At 48.2% G+C, this 19553-nt stretch overlaps 1 protein-coding gene across 2 annotated transcripts in view; it reads left to right on the plus strand.

Annotated features, from left to right (window-relative positions):
* The window catches only part of LOC135214251 (alpha-ketoglutarate dehydrogenase component 4-like), a 381447-nt gene that overhangs the window by 351420 nt on the left and 10474 nt on the right, over nucleotides 1-19553 (plus strand). Inside the window, exons 2-3 of one of the 2 annotated variants that reach the window (XM_064248315.1) lie at nucleotides 9409-9466; nucleotides 10212-10378. In XM_064248315.1, the coding sequence (XP_064104385.1) occupies nucleotides 9409-9466; nucleotides 10212-10378 (225 nt within the window). Of the gene's footprint in view, nucleotides 1-9408; nucleotides 9467-10211; nucleotides 10379-19553 lie in introns of those variants that run through there. The other variant, XR_010314316.1, reaches the window with a different exon arrangement.

Genomic DNA, 19553 nt, shown 5'->3' on the forward strand with positions numbered 1-19553 from the left:
ATGGACAGTCCAAGCTAGTTCATTGTCCGCAGCTTCCATCTTAAATATTTATCACAAAACTATCCTAACCACAAGCTCCCAGTCAAGCCAAACCTAACACTGAGGAGTCATGACCCTTTCCGTACCATAAGGCTCTGCTGTCAAGCCCCTGCAGACTGTGACTGGTCTTTCACAATCAAAAGTATCTTGACCACACATTCCCCCCTTAACCCTACCTACTGACATGCGGTAAAAAAAAAGCAACAATAGTCTCGTGACCTTAAACAAAGTCATATGTTACAGTCATCTGACTTGCTGTTGTAAGAGAGCCATAATTCCTTTGGTGGACCGTATTTTGCCCACACCTGACTTAAGTCAGTAATTTGACTGAATTCCTCACAAGACAAAAAAACTGACTCATAGCACCATTTTCTGTTGGAATACTTTGCATTATTGTAGGTCAAAATGTTTGACTGTAGGCCAGGGATCAGCTGGGCCTATCTTTAATTGATTCCTATTTGCAAAAAATATTGGCCTGACATGCCCCATGTCAACAACTTGTGCATGTGATTGGTTTGACTTAAAAAGATTCCGACCCATACTTTCCATCAACTGATAGTTTTGTACATGAACTTCCCTGCCAGATATATACTTAGCTTATAGTCTCCGACGTTCCGACAGAATTTCAAATCTCGCGCACACGCGACAGGTAGGTCAGGTGGTCTACCTTCACCCGCCGCTGGGTGGCGGGCGTATGAACCAATCTATCTCTCCAGCCAGATTTTTTTCTGTCGCTGAAGCGATAACAACTGTTGTCGTTTCATTCCGATATATTCTTCATTTCTCGCTTGCCTGGAGATTGATTTGGACATTTTGGTGACGTATTCGCTCTATGTTGGCTTGGCATACGCTGATGTGGACCGTTATTGACTTTGCGCTGGATTTTCCTGTAGAATGTCTGATTTTGATTCTGTTTCCAAACTCCGGTTTTGTTTAGAGTATGTTTGACCGATGGATGTAAGGTGAGGTTACCGAAAGCTGCGGTGACCCTCACACTTTCTGTGTTAAATGTAGGGGAATGAATGTTCGTTTAGTACCCGTGTCAAGAGTGTGAGGTTTTGAACGAGTTGAAATATAAGGCTCTTTCTTCTTATACATATTAGGAAACTTGAAAGGGATAGGGTACGTACAGCTTTCATTCTCAAGGAGTTTCGAGCAGGGTCGAGAATGAGTGAGAATGAAAACTAACATTAATGTAGTTTTTAGAACTTCCTCCAGGTCTCAGCTCCTGCTCCCGCACCGAAGCCGTAGATTCGTCTTCGGAGGCGGCGGCCTCAAAAGCTTCCTTGTGTTCTAAGGAAGACAAGAATCTTCGTACTGATCAAGGTAAGAGTGTCAGTGATGATAAGTGCAGTGTACCCAGTGATGTGGAGGGTGCGTCTGACCGGCTCCCTTAGTGCCTCCAGGCCTAGACCTCTTCCAGACTCCCAGTTCCAGTGGAGGAGAAAGTCGAAAGCCGCAGGAGGGCTAGGGAGAGCCCCCACGGTCAGGCGTCCCTCGGCAGATCCTGAAGTTCGCTCCCAGGCTGCCTTGGATCGTAAGAAGAAGAATATTCTTCGTCAGTGTTTTTCGTCATCCTCTTCTCCTTCGCCGAAGCGTGGTTGGAGCTCTAAGGAGGCGTCACGCCCGTTGAAGAGGCTGCGGAGGCTCCCTTCAGTACGTTAGCGTCCAGCCCAGAAGACTTTTCTGATGTAGCTTCCTTGCAAGCAAGAAGCCTAGGAGATCCGGTGATCGCCCTCCTTCTCCCGCTCCTCCCGCGCTGAGCTTGCTTCGGAAGAAGATCCTGGGACTCTCCTTCTCGAGTGCTAGCGGGCCTACAAGCTCAGATCCACAGCCTTGGCGGACTCCTTGGCATCGAGATCGCGTAGAAGGAAGATTTGTCTCTCCCTATCAAGAGATCGAGGCGCTTTTCGTCGGAAGAGCGCTCTCCTTGTAATCGCGATCTCCTTCTTTTGAGGATACTTCTACACATCGTAACATTTCCACGAGAGGAACACCACTCCCGCTCGGAGGTATCGAGACGCCATTCGCGACGGATAGGCGCTCCCTTGACTATGAAGATATTTCCCCGGGAAATCGGATTCCTGCCTCGGGTAGACGCTCAGCCCCTTCTGTTTCTCCTTCTTCTAGAGTTCGTGCAAGAAGAGAGAGTCGCTCAGGTCATAGAAGACTTATTTCGTCGTCTCCGCCTCATCTTTCTTCTCCTCGTCTTCTCAGAGAACCTAGGGAATGCCCTTCTGAAAGTAGGCGCACTTCTCCTTCCGACTACTGTAGTCGGGCGTCGGATAACGTGACTGGTAGGCGCTCATCGCATGGAGTTGCTCCTCCTCCCCTGTAAGACATCAGAGTCTAGTAGGAGCCCTGCTCCTGGGTAAGCGTCATCTTTTTAGTAGCTGTTCTCCTGGAGAAAGACACCTTGATCCTCGTTTTGCTTCGTTCTCCTAGTAGGCGCTCTTCGTTCTCGAGACTCCCTACTCCTGATCGGTCTCCTCTTGCTAGAAGTCAAGAACGCCTCAAGCGCCCTGCTTCTGTTAGGCGCTCGGAGCCTTACAGACGTTCTCCCCTCGGTAAGGACCAAGATCTCGCCGAACGCCCTGTTCCGTTTAAGCGCTCGGAGCGTAGCAGCCGCTCTCCGCTTCGTAGGCATCAAGAGCCTCTCGAGCGCCCTGCTCCTGAAAGGCGCCCTATTTTTTAGCAACGTTTCGCCGCTTGGTAAGGCGCCAGGATTCCACTAAGCGCCCTGTGACAGATAGGCGCTCGGCGCCTAGTAGCCGCTCTCCTCACGATCGGCGCCAGGATCTTATTAGCAGGCGCTCTCCCTCTCGTAGTTTTCCCTAGGGATAGACGTGGTCTTTCTAGAGAAAGGAGTCCTTCCTCTTTTGATGTTAAGAGTTTGTCTGCACTTAGGAAGGAATGCGAGTTTAGACAAGAATTTTCGGATAAGCGTCCGTCTTTTACAACTCGTCGTTCTCCTGTACGCCTCTCTACTTTGGAATCTTCTCCTCATTCAGACGTTTGTCTCCTTCATCGCACTGTACCCCAGCTAGGAAATCATCTAAGGATTCTCCATAAGGATCCTCATCCTCGTTCTCCTCATCCTCGTTCTCCTCATCCTCGTTCTCCTCTTCAAGAAGACCAGGAAGCCTCTGAGGAAGAAACTAATACATCGGCAGCAGTTTTCTTCGTACAAGAAGCTCACAGAGCTTCTCCTTCAGGAGTTCGGAGTGGTCTTTGAGCCTACTGCTCCTCCTTCTCCACACTCGTTGTTCTCCACAGCGAAAGCAAAAAACGAAAGGATCTTCGTGTGTGAGAATGAAACCGACTCTTTCTATGAAGAAAGCGCTCAAGAGTTTCGGTTCATGGATGCCGTACTAAAGAAGAAGCGGGGAAAACTATGTTTGCCTTCCCTCCGTCGAAGCTTTCAGGACGGACAGGATTTTGGTATGAGACAGGAGAACCCTTGGGACTGGGTCTTCCGTCTCCAGCTGACGCAGATTTTTCGGCACTAGTAGACGCCACTAGAAGATCAGCTTTGAATTCGGCCAAAACTACGTGGGGGCAATGAATGAAATAGATCACATTCTAAAAGGCATTTTTAGAGTCTTTGGAAGTTTTCAACTTTCTCGATTGGTCCCTCGGAGTCCTAGCCAAGAAAACTCAAGGACCGGACAACGTTTTCTCCGGAGGATTTGAATTGTGTCTTATCCTGTATGGATAAATCGGTGTAGGGATGGGGCCAGCGAAATAGCTTCACTGTTTGTGAGCAGGGGTCTTGAAGAAAAGATCAGTATTTTTGCTCATTTTTACAAAGTCCTGTCTCACATGCTCCGAGATCGTCTTTGCTGTTTGCCCCTCTCTCTACGCAGCTGTTCCTAAACACCTTGTTCAAGACATTTCGAAGGCTCTCTCTGCCAAAGCTACGCAGGACCTTCTAGCGCAGTCTGCAAGGAAGCCGCGCCCTAACCTTCCAGACTAAGACGAAGAAAGCTAAGACGACCTCTCAGGAACCCCTTTCGAGGGGCTTCTACCTCTAGATCCTCTTCGTTCAGAGGTCGGAAACCAAATAGAAGAGGGAGGACTTTTACGAAGTCAATCAAACCTCCCAAGTAAGACTCAAGTCCTTCAGACAACTGTAGGCGCCAGGCTTTTACAGTTTGCAGAAGTCTGGACCCAGAAAGACGCAGATGCCTGGACCCTGTCAATTTTGAGGAAGGGCTATCTAATCCCGTTCTCTTCGAGGCCCTCCCTTGACGAATACCCCGAGGGAGTTGACGGCCAGATACAGGGACCCCATCATGAATCAAGCCCTCCAACTAGCGGTAGATCAGATGCTGGAAAAGGAGGCGATCGAACTAGTGGCAGATCATCTTTCGGCAGGCTTTTACAACCGCCTGTTCCTAGTTTCCGAAATCCTCAGGGGATGGAGACCGGTGTTGGATGTAAGCGCCCTGAACTTCTTCGTCGAAAAGAAGAAGTTCACGATGGAGACCACTGCCTCGGTGTTAGCAGCACTCCGTCCAGGGGACTGGATGGTGTCCTTGACTTACAGGACGCTTACTTCCACGTACCAATCCATCCTTCCTCGAGGAAGTTTCTAAGATTCATGATGGGGGGAAGAATCTTCCAATTCAGGGCCCTGTGTTTTGGCCTCTCCACGGCCCCCCAAGTCTTTACGGCCATCATGAGGAATGTGGCACAATGGCTTCACCTAGAAGGGGTGAGGATTTCGCTCTATCTCGACGATTGGCTTATAAGGGCCAATTCCAGAGATCGTTGTCTGAAGGACTTGAAGAAAACCCTGGATTTGACTTTTTCCTTAGGACTTCTGGTCAATCTGCAGAAGTCAAGTCTGATTCCCGCTCAAGAGTGCGTTTATCTGGGGATCCAGATGAACTCTCTGAGTTTTCGGGCTTTTCCGTCACCAGGAGAGGATAGCCCGGGGACTCGTAAAAGTAACAACCTTCTTAGGGGAAAGAAGTATGCACAGTGAGGGAGTGGATGAGTCTGCTGGGGACGCTCTCCTCACTGGAGCAATTTGTTTCCCTAGGAAGGTTGCACCTGAGACCGCTCCAATTCTTTCTTCATCAGAATTGGAGTCGTCCTTCTCAGGATTTGAAGTTCTCCCTGTCAATTTCTCTTCAAATCAAGAAGGAGTTAGCATGGTGGGCGGATCCCGACAAGTTCTCGCAGGGACTGCCGCTTCAATCCCAGAACCCCAGCCTGGTGTTGTTCTCCGATGCGTCGGAAACAGGTTGGGGGGCGACTCTGGGAACCAAGGAGGTGTCAGGAACCTGGGTGGGGGTACCAGTCTTCCTGGCACATCAACAGGAAAGAACTAATAGCCGTGTGGCTTGCTCTGAAGGAGTTCGAGTCAGATGTGACAGGAGCAGTTGTGCAAATAAACTCGGACAACACCACGGCTCTGGCATACATCAGGAAACAGGGGGGGACGCATCCTTCTCTCTGTACGAAACAGCAAGAGATCTTCTTCTGTGGACAGAAGAAAGGGGGATAAACTTCTCACCAGATTCGTACAGGGAGAAAGGAATGTAAGGCAGATCTCCTCAGCAGGAAAGATCAGGTTCTTCCACAGAGTGGACTCTGCACCTAGTATGTTTGCCAGAGCCTTGGAAGTTGTGGGGCAGGCCTCTCTTAGACCTGTTTGCAACTTCAAAGAACAAAAGACTGGATCTGTATTGCTCGCCCCATCGCGGATCCAGGAGCAATAGGATAGACGCTCTCCTACTCGATTGGAAAGGACTCGATGTATACGCGTTTCCCCCCTTCAAGATTCTGGGGTTGACTTTAAAAAAGTTCGCAGAGTCAGATTCCGCGAGGATGACTTTGATAGCTCCCTTTTGGCCAGCACAAGATTGGTTCACAGAGGTGCTGGAATGGCTAGTGGATTTTCCAAGATCGCTTCCTCTAAGGAGCGATCTACTCAGACAGCCCCACTTCGACAGGTACCACAAAAACCTCCCCGCTCTCAGTCGACTGGCTTCAGACTGTCCAGAAACTGGTCAGAGCGAAAGGCTTTTCGTCAGCAGCTGCTAAGGCAATCGCTAGAGCGAGGAGGTCTTCCACCTTACGAGTGTACCAGTCGAAGTGGGATGTCTTCAGAAGATGGTGCAAGAGGAATAACGTTTCCTCTTCCAGTACCTCTGTGAATCAAATTGCAGACTTCTTTTTATTCTTAAGGCAAGAATGTGGCTTAGTCGTTTCGACGATTAAAGGCTATCGTAGTATGTTGGCGAATGTCTTCAGGCACAGGGGCCTCAACTTATCGGAAGATAAGGACCTACAGGACCTTATTAGTCTTTTGATAACAACGAAAATGCAGTCTCCTAAAGACACCTAGCTGGGAATTTGGATGTAGTCCTTCAATTCCTTGGGTCCTCTAGGTTTGAACCCCCTAATTCAGCCTCATTCAGAGACTTACCAGGAAGACTCTGTTTTTGATGGCTCTAGCTTCCGCCAGAAGAGTGAGTGAGCTTCAGGCGATTGATGGTAATGTGGGTTTTAAGGAGGACTCTCTCATTTGCTCTTTCCTTCCTGGTTTTCTTGCAAAGAATGAGAACCCATCAAGTCCATGGCCCAAGAACTTCGAGATTCGTGGGTTATCTTCTTTGGTAGGAGAAGAACCCGAGAGAACTCTTTGCCCAGTGAGAATGGTGAAATACTACCTTAGAAGAAAAGAGCAACTGAAAGCCAACCAAGAGGTCCTGTGTGTTCAGTAAAAGAGGCCTACTCGTCCATTGTCGAAGAAACGCATTGTCCTTTCTTCTTGAGAAGCCTCATCAAAGAAGCACACGGATCCTGCAGAGAAGAACATCTTAGGCTTCTTAAAGTGAAAGCACACGAAGTAAGAGCCATAGCAACTTCTCTTGCTTTCAACAAGAATAATGTCCGTGCGAAAATCTGATGGAGACAACATTCTGGAGATGTCAGTCAGTGTTCGCGAACCACTACTTACGTGATGTGAGAATCACTTACGAAAAATGCTTCCGCCTTGGGCCCGTACGTATCTGCGGATTCAGTGCTGGGGCAGGGAGCTGGAACCTCATCCTGTTTAGTAGTATAAATTTTTTTCCCCCTTGTATTTGTTGTTGTTGGTTGCCTAAAGAGGATGCATGAAGGCATCTCTTTAGGTCGTAATACTATCTTTAGTAGTTTGGTTAGGTGGTCTGATGAGTGGGTGGCTCCTTTGGCAGTAGTAGTGGTTAGGACCTGTTAAGATAGGGACGAACTTCCCTTTAACAGGATCCGACTTGGATTCTACCACACAAAGGGATCACATATCCCAGTGGTAGATCCGAGAGTCTTTCAGCAATCAGGTCACGTCCTAGCTGTAGCTCTCCAGGCAACGCAGACTCAGAGCAATATCAATGAAGTCTTCTGCCTGAACAGGTAAGAACCAGGTTATTATATCCTACAACATCAGTTGTTTCTTATCTCTCCTTATTACTTTAGCTGTCTCTTACCCTCCACCAAGGGTGCCAATCAGCTAAGTATATATCTGGCAGGGAAGTTCATGTACAAAAATGATATTGTTAAACTACAATAAAGTTTTGTCATACTTACCTGGCAGATATATACGTCTAATGGCCCACCCAGCCTCCCCTCAGGAGACAGGTGAAAGAAAAAAAATCTGGCTGGAGAGATAGATTGGTTCATAGCGCCGCCCACCCAGCGGCGGGTAAGGTAGACCACCTGACCTACCTGTCGCGTGTGCCGCGAGATTTGAAATTCTGTCGGAACGTCGGAGACTATAGCTAAGTATATATCTGCCAGGTAAGTATGTACAAAACTTTATTGTAGTTTAACAATATCATGTTATCTAGAATGTAGTGAAACAACTAAGAACAGGGCAGTCCATGGCATAATATCTACACACATGACCATCATAAAAAAATTTGTACAATAAGAATTATAAATATCTGTCAATGATGTATTAGGGGAGACCATTTTTGGATGATTTAGGGCATGCTAAACAACGTATAGTTTATAACATTCCTCAGCTAGAAGATTTTCTGACATATAGCCCAGGGCAGTCACTCAGTATGCTAACCCAAAATTCGTGCCCTTGATAGCCTGTACGAGTTGAAATACTTACTATAGGTATAAAACTTGAAAGTTCAAACATGCTAGGCTAGGCTGGTCTCTATTCAGGACACTGGGTACTGTAGTCTTACTCCATACTTGCAAATAAAAAAAAAATGCACTCCTTTGGTAGGTTGGTCTTAGCTGCTGAGCTGTATGCTCAAGTTTTGGAGGTTAATCTAATGGTTGAGTCAAGATAATCCAAAAATGGCAAATGGATCCTCAGTTGTAGTGGACCATATTATCTAGCCATTGGAACTTTCCTTGTCTAATCTAGCCTAAAATCTGTTAAATCTTCATTACATTTATGCTTCCATGTTTTTGTGCCTCCACAGAGTGGGATAAAGTCTGTTTGTTTGGAAAAGGTAATAGGGATTTTTTTTTTTTTTTTTTTTTGCGCATTTCTGTCCAGAATCATATTTTTTTGCGCATTTCTGTCCAGAATCATAGTTTTAAGTAGGTAAACATTTATATTTCTCATTTTTTGCTATAAATGCAGTCACTTATTTTTGTCCTCTAGCCATAGGAGTAACCATGCTCTGAATAATTGTGTCAAGGGCATGAGTTTGTTTTTATTGTTGCAGACTGCCATGGAATGACCAGTTGTGAACCAAGCATATTTAACCCATAAAAAGATGGGGCCTGTTCCAAATTATCAGAACCTGCTGGAACCCTAAGCTGTTTTTTATTTAACATTTGTTTTTCCAATTAATTTACGACCAAACTTCTCCATTTACATGTAACATCAAACATAATACTGCAAGAGTATATTCAATTCAGGTAGAGCAAAAATATATTAGATATCAAAAGTATAAAAATTCTGTTTACTCACTCTCTAATCCAAGCAAAGTCATCTACCCTTCTCTCTTCCCTCAAGAGTTTGATTTATTATAGTCTGCATTTCTTTCTGTTTCATGGTGTTTTATGCAGATGATTTTGGTGATGTGTTTTTTTCATTTCAAGTGTAGATTGCATAAAGCTTTTACAAAGTTAGTTCTAGCCCCTCACATTCATTTTGCAATTTTGGAATGAAATAACATAATGGTTCATATTCCCAGTGTATTCATGACGTGTACAGCATTCTCTGCCAGTTGCTCGTCCAGCTGTTAATTGCTCCTTTTTAATTAAATTCTCATTCCAGTCAAGCTTTTATGGGGTAGGGCATGTGAAAAACTGGTTCTTATGATACAAAATGTTAAAATAGTTTTACATTTATATAAATTTTACCTGACTTACAAGTTATTTACAACTGTATGTTGATTTTTTCAGGCTGTGAAACCTCACATCCCAATGATCAAGTTTCGTAAAGGTGGCCTTTCTGAGTTAGGTAAATAGCAATGTTTATGATACTGTTTTCTTTATATAGTACTACTTTGAAAGGTAACTAGTGTATATTACCCCCTTTTTCCAGAACCTTAACTACATCACATTAATTGCTCTGTTGTATGAATAATGTGAAAAAGCTACAGATGATAAATTCAGTTATTATGGCCTGACCACACTAGTGGGCATGCTGGTTGGGCACTTCCAGCTGTTTATATTTCCTCTCACTTCTGAAGCAGTGGTACCAGACAATCCCATCATTCTGGCTTCATACTCAGTCAGTCGGCATAGTGGAACAGAATATAGGAGCAGTGTTTGCCCGTCGTGCAGTGCCCACTAGTGTGGAGAGGGCTTTAGAATACATACCGATACTTAAACAGCTATACTAGACTTTTCACAAAATGCTTTGTCACAAAATGCATTGTACATCATCATCATTGACTCAGTCTAGTTTTTTCCTTTACAAGGTTAGGTATTAAATGAGTCTTCATTACTGTCTTCATCACCCTTTTCTTTCTTGTGCACATTTTATTAAATATCTGATCACAAACTTTAGTTAGCTCTTTCTCCAGGATTTTCTGGAGCAGGTACTGGCCCTTTTCCCATAACTTTCACACTTACTACTCTGAGGTGAAACTGGTTACAATAAAACATTTATTGTAACCAGTTTTTATTTTAGAAGACAATTATTTTTTTTAAACTGCCTGTTTGGTAAGAAGAGTTGATATTTAGATTTGATTATATTTTAGCTCATGGTGCTCCTCAACCTGCCATTGCTGGTGCCGTACCAAGTCCAGCTGCCCCTAAACCATCTGCTGCTGCAGCTATACAAACTGCACCTGTTTTAGAAGAATGGCAGACTCCTCTGAAGTATCGCCGACGACCAATCACTCAAGAAGAAATTGATTACATTAATGTAGGTTATCATTTAAAGCAGTTAGTCATTTATAACTTTGCTTGTTTTTGTCTACTTCAAGAGTAAAACTTGTGTGATCCAGATCCCTCTGCAGATCTGCAAAGAATATTAGACTTAACAAGGAATGCCACTGTTCACATTTGTGAAAGGCATCAACCAGGTTGGCATCAATTTTGGTCATCAGGGTTGATGTTCCTTTCCGCAAGTGGTAACAACTAATTACAACTTTATTCATTTGCTGTTGCTCTTATCATTCACATTTGTTATCTTACCCTCACCTAGTCTTCATCACCTTGCCCATATATTGTTTCTTACTAGTAACTTTTTGAGTTTTTTATTTTTACTTTGTTTACCATTTCTATTGCAAGTCATAGCAGAAGCTACTTGTCTTGTTTTGCATAACCAAAGGCCAGACCACCTTCCTTTTATCTGTGAAAGTCACACGTGTGGAAAGTTTTCATTTTACATATTTTCAAAAGCATTCTTGATTACGATTTTCCCCATTACATCATTACAGTCATTTTTAGCATTTGGGAGTAGAGCCTTTCAATAGAGACACCTTTTCTTATCCCTTTGGCACCAGTAAAGAATATGGTAGTAAATCGTAATGAGCCTCCATTTCAGGTTGTGTTGCACCAACTATTTTAGAGCCTACGCTAGCCTCAAATGGGTCACTGCATTGTAACTTGACCAATTCACTTTACATTTTTCTTGCTGCTGTCTAGATTAATCTTAGCGCTTCTTCCCATGAAGGAAACCTAAGGCTACATATTGATTTGTAGTTATCTTTGTTCATTTCCCATTGAAGGCAGTGCAGTATCCAAAGTGTATTTATGCCGGAGTAGGCATTGTTCCTACAAAAATACAAGCCATCTTTTTTTATAGGAGTATCCTTAGTTTTCATACATTCAACTTACCTGTCAGATATATACATAGCTATCGACTCCGTCGTCCCCGACAGAAATTCGAATTTCGCGGCACACGCTACAGGTAGGTCAGGTGATCTACCGGCCTGCCGCTGGGTGGCAGGACTAGGAACCATTCCCGTTTTCTAATCAGATTCTCTCTGTCGCTGGGAATGTAAACATGTGTTTACTTTCCCTCCTGATTTGATTTTTTGTGTTTTCATCGCCATCGATCTTCTGGGCCAACTTTTACAGGGAAGAAGTACTGGATCGGTGGTTCAGCATTACGCTTTTAATAACTTTTTAATTAAACCTTTTTAAATGAATTAACTTCGATAAGTTTTCGAAGAATAGAGGATGTGTAACTACCGAAGTTTTCGGTAGACAATTACATAGTTTGCAAGAAAGGGAAATATAAATTTGTTCCGACACGGCATACAAACCTTCGGTCCTTTTACAATAGGAAGGTACTAGCGGCAGCTGGATAGGTCGTAAGCTTTCGAACAAGGGGTTCGGTAGTTAACTGCTTGTCCGACAGGCGCGCGCGCGCGACTGGGAGGTAAACAAACCACTTTTGCTTTCGGCCTGCTGGCGTGTGGACGTGTATCATCGCTCTCTGCCCGCTTCATCGTCGTTTGCTTTCGCATGATTGTGTTTTTCTTTTTCTATGTATCTAGTGAAACTGAATTGTAAGTACAATCATTTCATTGAATTCAATTGTGAATTAAAGGATCTTGGTTCACAACGCCCTCCGATTACCCGAGTGCCGGGACTGAAGGGCGTAATTGCGGGAATTCATTTTTTCCCAGATGATTCTCGTATTGTGTATGCTCGGTGCCGAGGGCGGGAGCGCTCGCTCCGAGCGTATATTGGGTTGGAAATGTGTAGATGAAAATCGTAAGTAAGTGCTCTTTTCATTTATATTTTTTTTTGACCTGTATGCCCGTTGCCGAACGAATGCGCTCGGCACGGAAACTTATTCAGTATGAAAGTGGAATCGCAAGTACAGTATTCTTTTTCATTTTCATATATTATTTTTTATTGTAGCAATACTCATTTTGGATCAGTTTCCGAGCTTACCCGGAGATTGATCCTTCCCCCGTTTTATTTTGAATGAAGTGAAATCGCAAGTGCAGTTCTTTTTCATTTTCATTTTTTTTATTGAGATTGCATTGTTGACTGGATCAATGTTCCGCTATTCACGGAATTGATCCTTCCCCTTTTTTTTTTTTCCCCTTTTTTTTTTGTATGAAGTGAAATCGCAAGCGCAGTAGTCTTTTCATTTTCATATATTTGTTGATTGCATCAATTCATTATGGATCAAGGTTTCCAGAAACCTTGATCCATAAAGGTAAGGAATGAAACCTTTCACCCTTGCGCTCGGTACCGAGGGCGCAAATGCGCTCGATCCGAGCCCTTATTCATTGTGAAGTGAATCGTTTTGCAAGATGCATTTTCATTTTGTTCCTTATTATTGATTGCATCAATATTATTTGGTTCAAGTTCCGCTCAGTCAGGGAATTGATCCTTATGCCTTGTATTCGTGCCGATGGCACGATTGCTCTAGGGCTCTTATTTTGTTGTTGGGTACATGGGTACTGTGCGGGGGTGGGGAACGAGACCCCCCCCCCCGCTCAGTTCCCACAGATGGCTCTTCCCCTTGGGGGGGGGAGGTTATCGGCGTTCTTCTCCTCGCCCGATCCGTCGAGCGCGGGGGAGGGCGCTCGGTGCCCGATGTACAATTGTATTAGGGGTCTTCCACTCGTTCGGGAGGGATCAAACCCCCGCACGAGGGGATTCCCCCCCATTAATCGCTACTACTATTATTTTTCCGCAGGTGCTACTGCCACGAGCGTGGACCTTGGTGAGGTATGGGCGTCCTTCCAATTGCAGAGCGTGCTGGTGTCCAGGGGCTGCGGTTCTATGTCTGGGCCTACTGCGGTCACCCATGGAGTGGTGACCACGCAACCAGGTGGGACGACAGTCCCTCCATCACCATGGTTGTGACTCGCCTCCACGTGGTAACAGTCTTGCCTACAGCCGCTGTGAAGTGCCGTTCGCCGTACCGAGAGGGGGGCGTGCCGCCGCCGCTCGTGGTTGCCGCGCTGCAGCGACCACACTTCCGCTGCCCTAGAACTCGCCCCTGGACCTGCCGCCGGTACCAGGATGTTGCTGGCTGCTGCTCCACTTCCTGTGTTTCCGGTGCTGCCTGCCGTACCTGCCGATTCTGGGCTGACTGTCCATGCAGTTTGCTGCAGGCTCCCTGCCTTCTGCGCTGGCTGTTCCTGCCGTTGCTGCGCTGGCTGTCCCTGCCGTTGCTGCGCTGGCTGTTCCTGTTGTGCGCGGCTGTCCCTACCGATGATGTGCTGGCCGTGCTGCTGTTCCTGAGATGCCCATACCTGCTGATGTCGTCCCTGTTCGTGGTGGTACTACCCCAGACTTTGGTCTGTCTGTACAGGTGCGTCCGGGCCCTGTGGCTTCGGCTACAGCAGCCCCGGCTCCGCCTGGATAGCAGATCTTACGTCTGTCCTGAGGAAGCTGACGAAGAAGAGAGGAAGGTTGTGGTCGTCGTCTTCATCTTCTTCATCGTCGTCGGCCGCCGCCTCTTCCCCTTCGACTTCTAAGGCTTACAGCCGAGGAAGAAGAAGGTCGCCTCCTCCCTCCTAAGAAGCTTCCTCGGGAGCTTCTCGGGACCCGTCTCACCTCGGTGGGACGGGAGGGTTTCCTTCCGTGGTCCTCCTGCTCCTTCGGGAGCGGGGCCCGTCTCTTCTTCCGCAAGGAAGAAGACTACGGGGCCCAGAGGGGTACCGGCTAACACCGGTACTTCCTCGCCTGGTGTCCAGTGGTTCTGCCACTGCATCAGGGGTCCGTCTCGGCCTCTCGTTCGCGGGAGGTACCGAGTGTACGGTCGCCTACCAAGCGACCGTGCAGCCAGGAACCAGAACCTCTGAGTCCGCTCAGCGTCAGGTTCACGGCACGGGGCGGAAGACTGGTGACAGCCGCTCATGCGACTCTCACCAGACCAGCTCTCACTCTCGCGGTGAACAGCTGGCTACCCGGGGACGTGACGGTCCACGACCGACCACGGGCTGAGGCTGGGAAGAGGTCCTCCCGTTCGCCGGTGCCAGCCACGGCTGGAACCAGCGACGTGACGTGCCGTGAGGACAAGCACCGGTCTCACTGCGACAGTGGAGCCTGCAGGTCGCCTGACCGTCGCTCTCACAGAGAGCGATCGGGTACGGCAACCAGCACAGCTCTTCTGACACTCGAGATCGGGGCCGCTGTGCTCAGTCCAGCCGTTCTCCACAGCGAGACGGTTCGACCAGGCCTGCAGCTCGATCGTCACCGTCACCGCGGGTTGACGATCGCCTGCAGCCCTCCAAGCCTGCTGGTTCTGCCAGCGAGCGACGAGGGAGCGTCAGGTCTGCCTCTCCCGTACCTTCAACCTCCTCGGGTTACACCGGGAGGAGCGAGGTATTGAGGAGTGATCGTGAGGGGTGCGCCCCTCATGATCCCACCACGACGCCCTACGTGCCAGGCACGGTTCTTGGACCGGCCAGGACGTATGCGCAAGTGGATGGGGAAGACGAGAGGGCTGTCGCTGTTCCCCCTTCTTAGGAGGAAGGTTCTCGGAATATGCTCTTGTTCGAAGGGCTTAACGGTCCCACTCTGCAAGTGCTGTGACTTCCGAGATCCAGAGGAACTTTGCCGAGGTTACGGCGCTGATTCGTCAGCACAATGACCTCGGGGAAGGATCGCCGCCCACCAGCAGAGCCACGTCTCGGCTCGAGTCTTTGTTGGGGCCCGAGAGGGATCACCAAATCGACGGTGGGGTCTGCCGCGATCGGAGCTTGCCGACTGGGTTGAGCCAGGTAGTCTCTCGTCTCCGGACAAGAAGGCTCTCTCGGTTCTGGACGGTCGAACAAGCTCCTTCACCTCCTCTACTGCGACAGAGGCGTTTCTACGTCTTCGGACATCGTATTTATATATCCCTTCGGTCGTCCCTCCTGAGGTTTCGACCTCGACGAGGACTGGAATGAGTCGGGAGCGGTATCGGCTCTCTCCTGTCAGGTCTCGATCAGCCCCAACCAGACGACGTTCACAGTGGAAGGACGGCATCCCCCTCACCTGCTGCCGGAAGTGGGGGGTGCTGCCGAGCCATTGGGACCCGGTCCAACAGCAGGCGTACGTTCCAGGGGCATCGAAGGACGTAGCATTGAGACAGGAGATCAAGGACCATGCTGAGCAAGAGAACTGGTAGAAATCGGTACGGATCAGTCACCGGGCTTTACAGCCGACTCTTCCTGATGGAAAAGTCTACGACAGGCTGGCGCCCAGTGATAGATCTCTCTCCCCCGAACCGGTTGGTTCGCCAGACCCGGTTCACGATGGAGACGGCACGCTCAGTGCTCGACTCTATCAGGGAGAACGATTTCATGCTTTCAGTGGACTTGAAGGATGCGTATCTACAAATACCCATTCATCAGTCCTTCGGAAAGTACCTCCGCTTCATCCTCGACGGGACGGTGTTACCAGCTCAGGCCACGTTGCTTCGGTCTCTCAACCGCACCACAGGTGTTCACGCAAGTGTTCACTCTGGTGTCTGCTTGGGCCATTCGCACGGGATATGTCTGATGGGGGTATCTCGACGATTGGTTAGTTCCTGGCGAGCTACCGCTCGCAGTTGCTACAGGACAGGGATCGACTGCTCGAGTTCTGTCGCGATCTGGGGATCGTTCTGAACGTCGAAAAGTCCGATCTCGAGCACAAGCAGAGGATGAAGTACCTGGGTATGCTGATCGACACGGTAGCAGATTCAGGGAGGCAGCCAACCAGTTCCTGTCTCGGCAGGAACAGGTAGCTCAGCAATGGCAAGTCGTGATCGGACACCTGTCGTCACTCGGGAAGCCAGTCCCTAACGGGCGTCTCACCTGCGGTCTCTTCAGACCAAAGGAGAGTTGGTCACAGGCGACGGATCCCCCAAGCCTTCCATGGTACTGACACAGGAGGTGAGGCAGGACCTAGCCAGGTGACTGGACGACAGGAACCCCTTAAGAGGAGTGCCTCCGCGCACTCTCCCCCGGACATGCAGCTGCTCTCAGACGCATCGACCGAGATGGGGTGCACACCTGGAAGAGTTGCGGACTTCAGGAGTGTAGTACGAGAACGACAAGCACCTTCACATCAATGTACTGGAACTAAAGGCAGCGTTCCTTGCTCTCCAAGAGTTCCAGGACCGCTTGATGGGACACTAGTGGTGTTGATGTACGACAACACCACGGTGGTGGCTTACGTCAACAAACAGGGGGGGCCTAGTGTCTCTCCCGTTGTATCAGTTGACTCGGCAGGTGCACGAGTGGGCCGAGGCACACTCAATAGAGCTGTCGGCACGCTACAGTTTCCAGGAAGGAATGTAGTAGCAGACACGCTCAGCCGTCGGGATCAGGTGATAAGGACCGAATGGTCTCTACACCAGGACGTGGCGGAAAGGCTCTTCGACCTGTGGGGGCGACCAGTCGAGGATCTGTTCGCCATCCGGCACATCAGGAAGCTCCAGGTGTTCTTCTCGGCCGTGCCAGATCCATGGGCAGCTGCAGAGGACGCTCTTCAAACACCCGGGACAACCTCTTCGCCTATGCCTTTCCCCCGTTCAGCCTGATTCGCAAGGTGATCAGTCGAGCATCTGGTCATCCCGAATCTCAGGATGATCCTGATGGCTTCCAAATGGCCACAGGCCATTTGGTATCCGGACCTGCTGGCTCTTCTCGCAAGAGAACCGAGAAAGATTCCCCATTGGCACAACCTTCTCGGCCAGCCACACGTCGAGCGGTACCACCGAGCAGTCCAGTCCCTACGTCTTCACGGCTGGCTGTTATCCACCTTCTCTTGCGAACGAGAAGTTTTTTCGTAGCGCAGCAACAGAGATGGCTGGAAACGTCCGTCAGTCCTCTGCAGCTGTGTACCAGGGGAAGTCGGCCGTCTTCGGTGGTTGGTGTCGTAGACGGGGCCTATCTCTTTCTCCAGAGCCACTCTTCAGCAGGTAGCGGATTCCTCGTTTTTCTTCGCCGAGGAAGCTCCTCTAAGTTCCCACACAGTCAAAGGATACAGAGCCGCCTTGTCGCTCCTCCTGAAACTGACGGGATGGACATCTCGAACTCGTTCGAGATCTCCTTGCTTAGGAGCAGCTTCCAAAGGTCTTGCCAACCCAGGGAACTCAATGACCCTCGTCTTGCTGGACCTGCATCGGCGGAAGAAGAGAGTACGGGAGCGTCATGCAGATAATGATGTGGATGAGATGCTGCTTTGTCCTGGGAGGACGCTCGGACGCGCATCTGAAGAGAACTCGACACCTCGGGCCTGAGTGTCGACGCCTCTTCGTTAGCAACGGGGTCAACAAGAAAAAGAAGTATCAAGAACACTCTTTCGTCCTGGCTGCGTGAGGTCTTCAGGAGGGCGTATGAGGCTGATGGTAGTGACGACATCCGTACGTCCCGTCCGAGAACTCACGAGTCAGAAGTATTGGCCCTCGTTGGCGTTTCGTAAGAACTTCTCCGTGGCGCAGGTATGGAAGGCAGGGCGTCTGGTACAACCAGACCACCGGCAACTTCCTTATACCTCTTGGATATTGCCCATAGGTCCTTGGATCGGTTTCCTTAGGACCCGTGGTGGCTGATCAACACGTCGTCTAGCTAACCCAGACCCTAGCAGGCTGAACAGCATCGAGTCCTGGTGTGACTGTATAAAATAGATAGTTATGAGAAAGTGACTGGCTTCTCTTTCTATCTTTTTCTTCCCCTCTACTGTGGGTAGAGGGATACGGTCATCACCCTGCTGGATAAGGACGAGATGCCGGTGGAGCTATATGACAGAGCCCCCATCCTATCCCTTTCACGAGGGATGGGAGCAGAATATCCACCACCTTTCCTTCTACAAGGGGGGGAAGTGGATGCCTACAAGGAGGTCAAAACATGACTTTAACTTTGCTCCTGTACAGGAACAAGTTCTTACATTGCTGGTACGAAGAGATACGCTTGGCCTCTCTCTTAGTACTCGGTCCAGAGGTATGACCATTGATCCTGCGGTGCACACCCCGATCAATCGGACAGAGGCTTGGATCCCTCCCTCGCTCTTACGACCAGGGAGGCTTCCAAGGTTGGGCGAACACCAGTCTGTTCACAAAAGACTCAGATTCCACCCACCAAGAAGTGAGTCTTCCTATTGTAAAAGGACCGAAGGTTTGTATGCCGTGTCGGAACAAATGACAATTTGTCTAAAATTGCATTTTTCCTAACTATACAAACCTGAGGTCCTTTTACACATAGCCCCACCATCATGCCACCCTCACTCTGCAGTTTTTGCTTGGGCCAAAAGCAAAAGTGATTTGTTTACCTCCCAGTCGCGCGGCAGCGCGCCTGTCGGACAAGCAGTTAACTACCGAACCCCTTGTTCGAAAGCTTACGACCTATCCAGCTGCCGCTAGTACCTTCCTATTGTAAAAGGACCTCAGGTTTGTATAGTTAGGAAAAATGCAATTTTAGACAAATTGTCATATTTATTCATTGATAAAGTGTAATAAATGTTAGAATTTGATTGAGGAAAAAAATAAGGTAACTTCCTATTTGAGGAAGTCAGAAAAACATAGAACTAGATATATTTTTTTTTTTTGTTTTTTTTTAGAAGCTTTAATAGCTCTCGTTCTGACGAGCAGTTAGAATATTAACAGTACTAGTAGTGTAGTTTCCTCATCACCTTCTTACTTCACAGAAACTACAAATTCATTTGCAATTTGAAGATAAAGGAATGTAGCTCAAGATACGAGCTATTATAAGGTAAGAAGTGATTATAGTGTTCCCCATTGCAATAGAGGGTGCGTCTGATCGGCTCTTGTCTCGCTCCCAGGCCTAGACCTCTTCCAAGCTCACAGGCCCAGAGGAGAAGGAATGTCGAAAGCCTTACGGAGGTTACAGAGAATCCCCACCGATCAGGCGTCCCCTCGGCAGGTTCTGTAGGACGTCCCAGACTGCCAGGGATAGCCATTGGAAAGGCATCCTAATTCAATGTGTTCCCCTTATTATTATCGTCTTGACGAATAAGGAGAAGAAACATTCAACGGCGTAGATTAAATGAAGATGCAAGATAATCTCGTCTGGCTATCGGAACCTCAGAAGAGACGGAGAAAGGAAGACATCATTCGATAACAGTTTGCGGTAGAGGCATTGCCCTATCCGGGTTCGTGGGGGACGGGGGGGGGCTCTATCCCATGGGGGTTT

The sequence above is a fragment of the Macrobrachium nipponense genome, chromosome 45, assembly GCF_015104395.2.
Source record: "Macrobrachium nipponense isolate FS-2020 chromosome 45, ASM1510439v2, whole genome shotgun sequence".
Lineage (NCBI taxonomy): Eukaryota > Metazoa > Arthropoda > Malacostraca > Decapoda > Palaemonidae > Macrobrachium > Macrobrachium nipponense.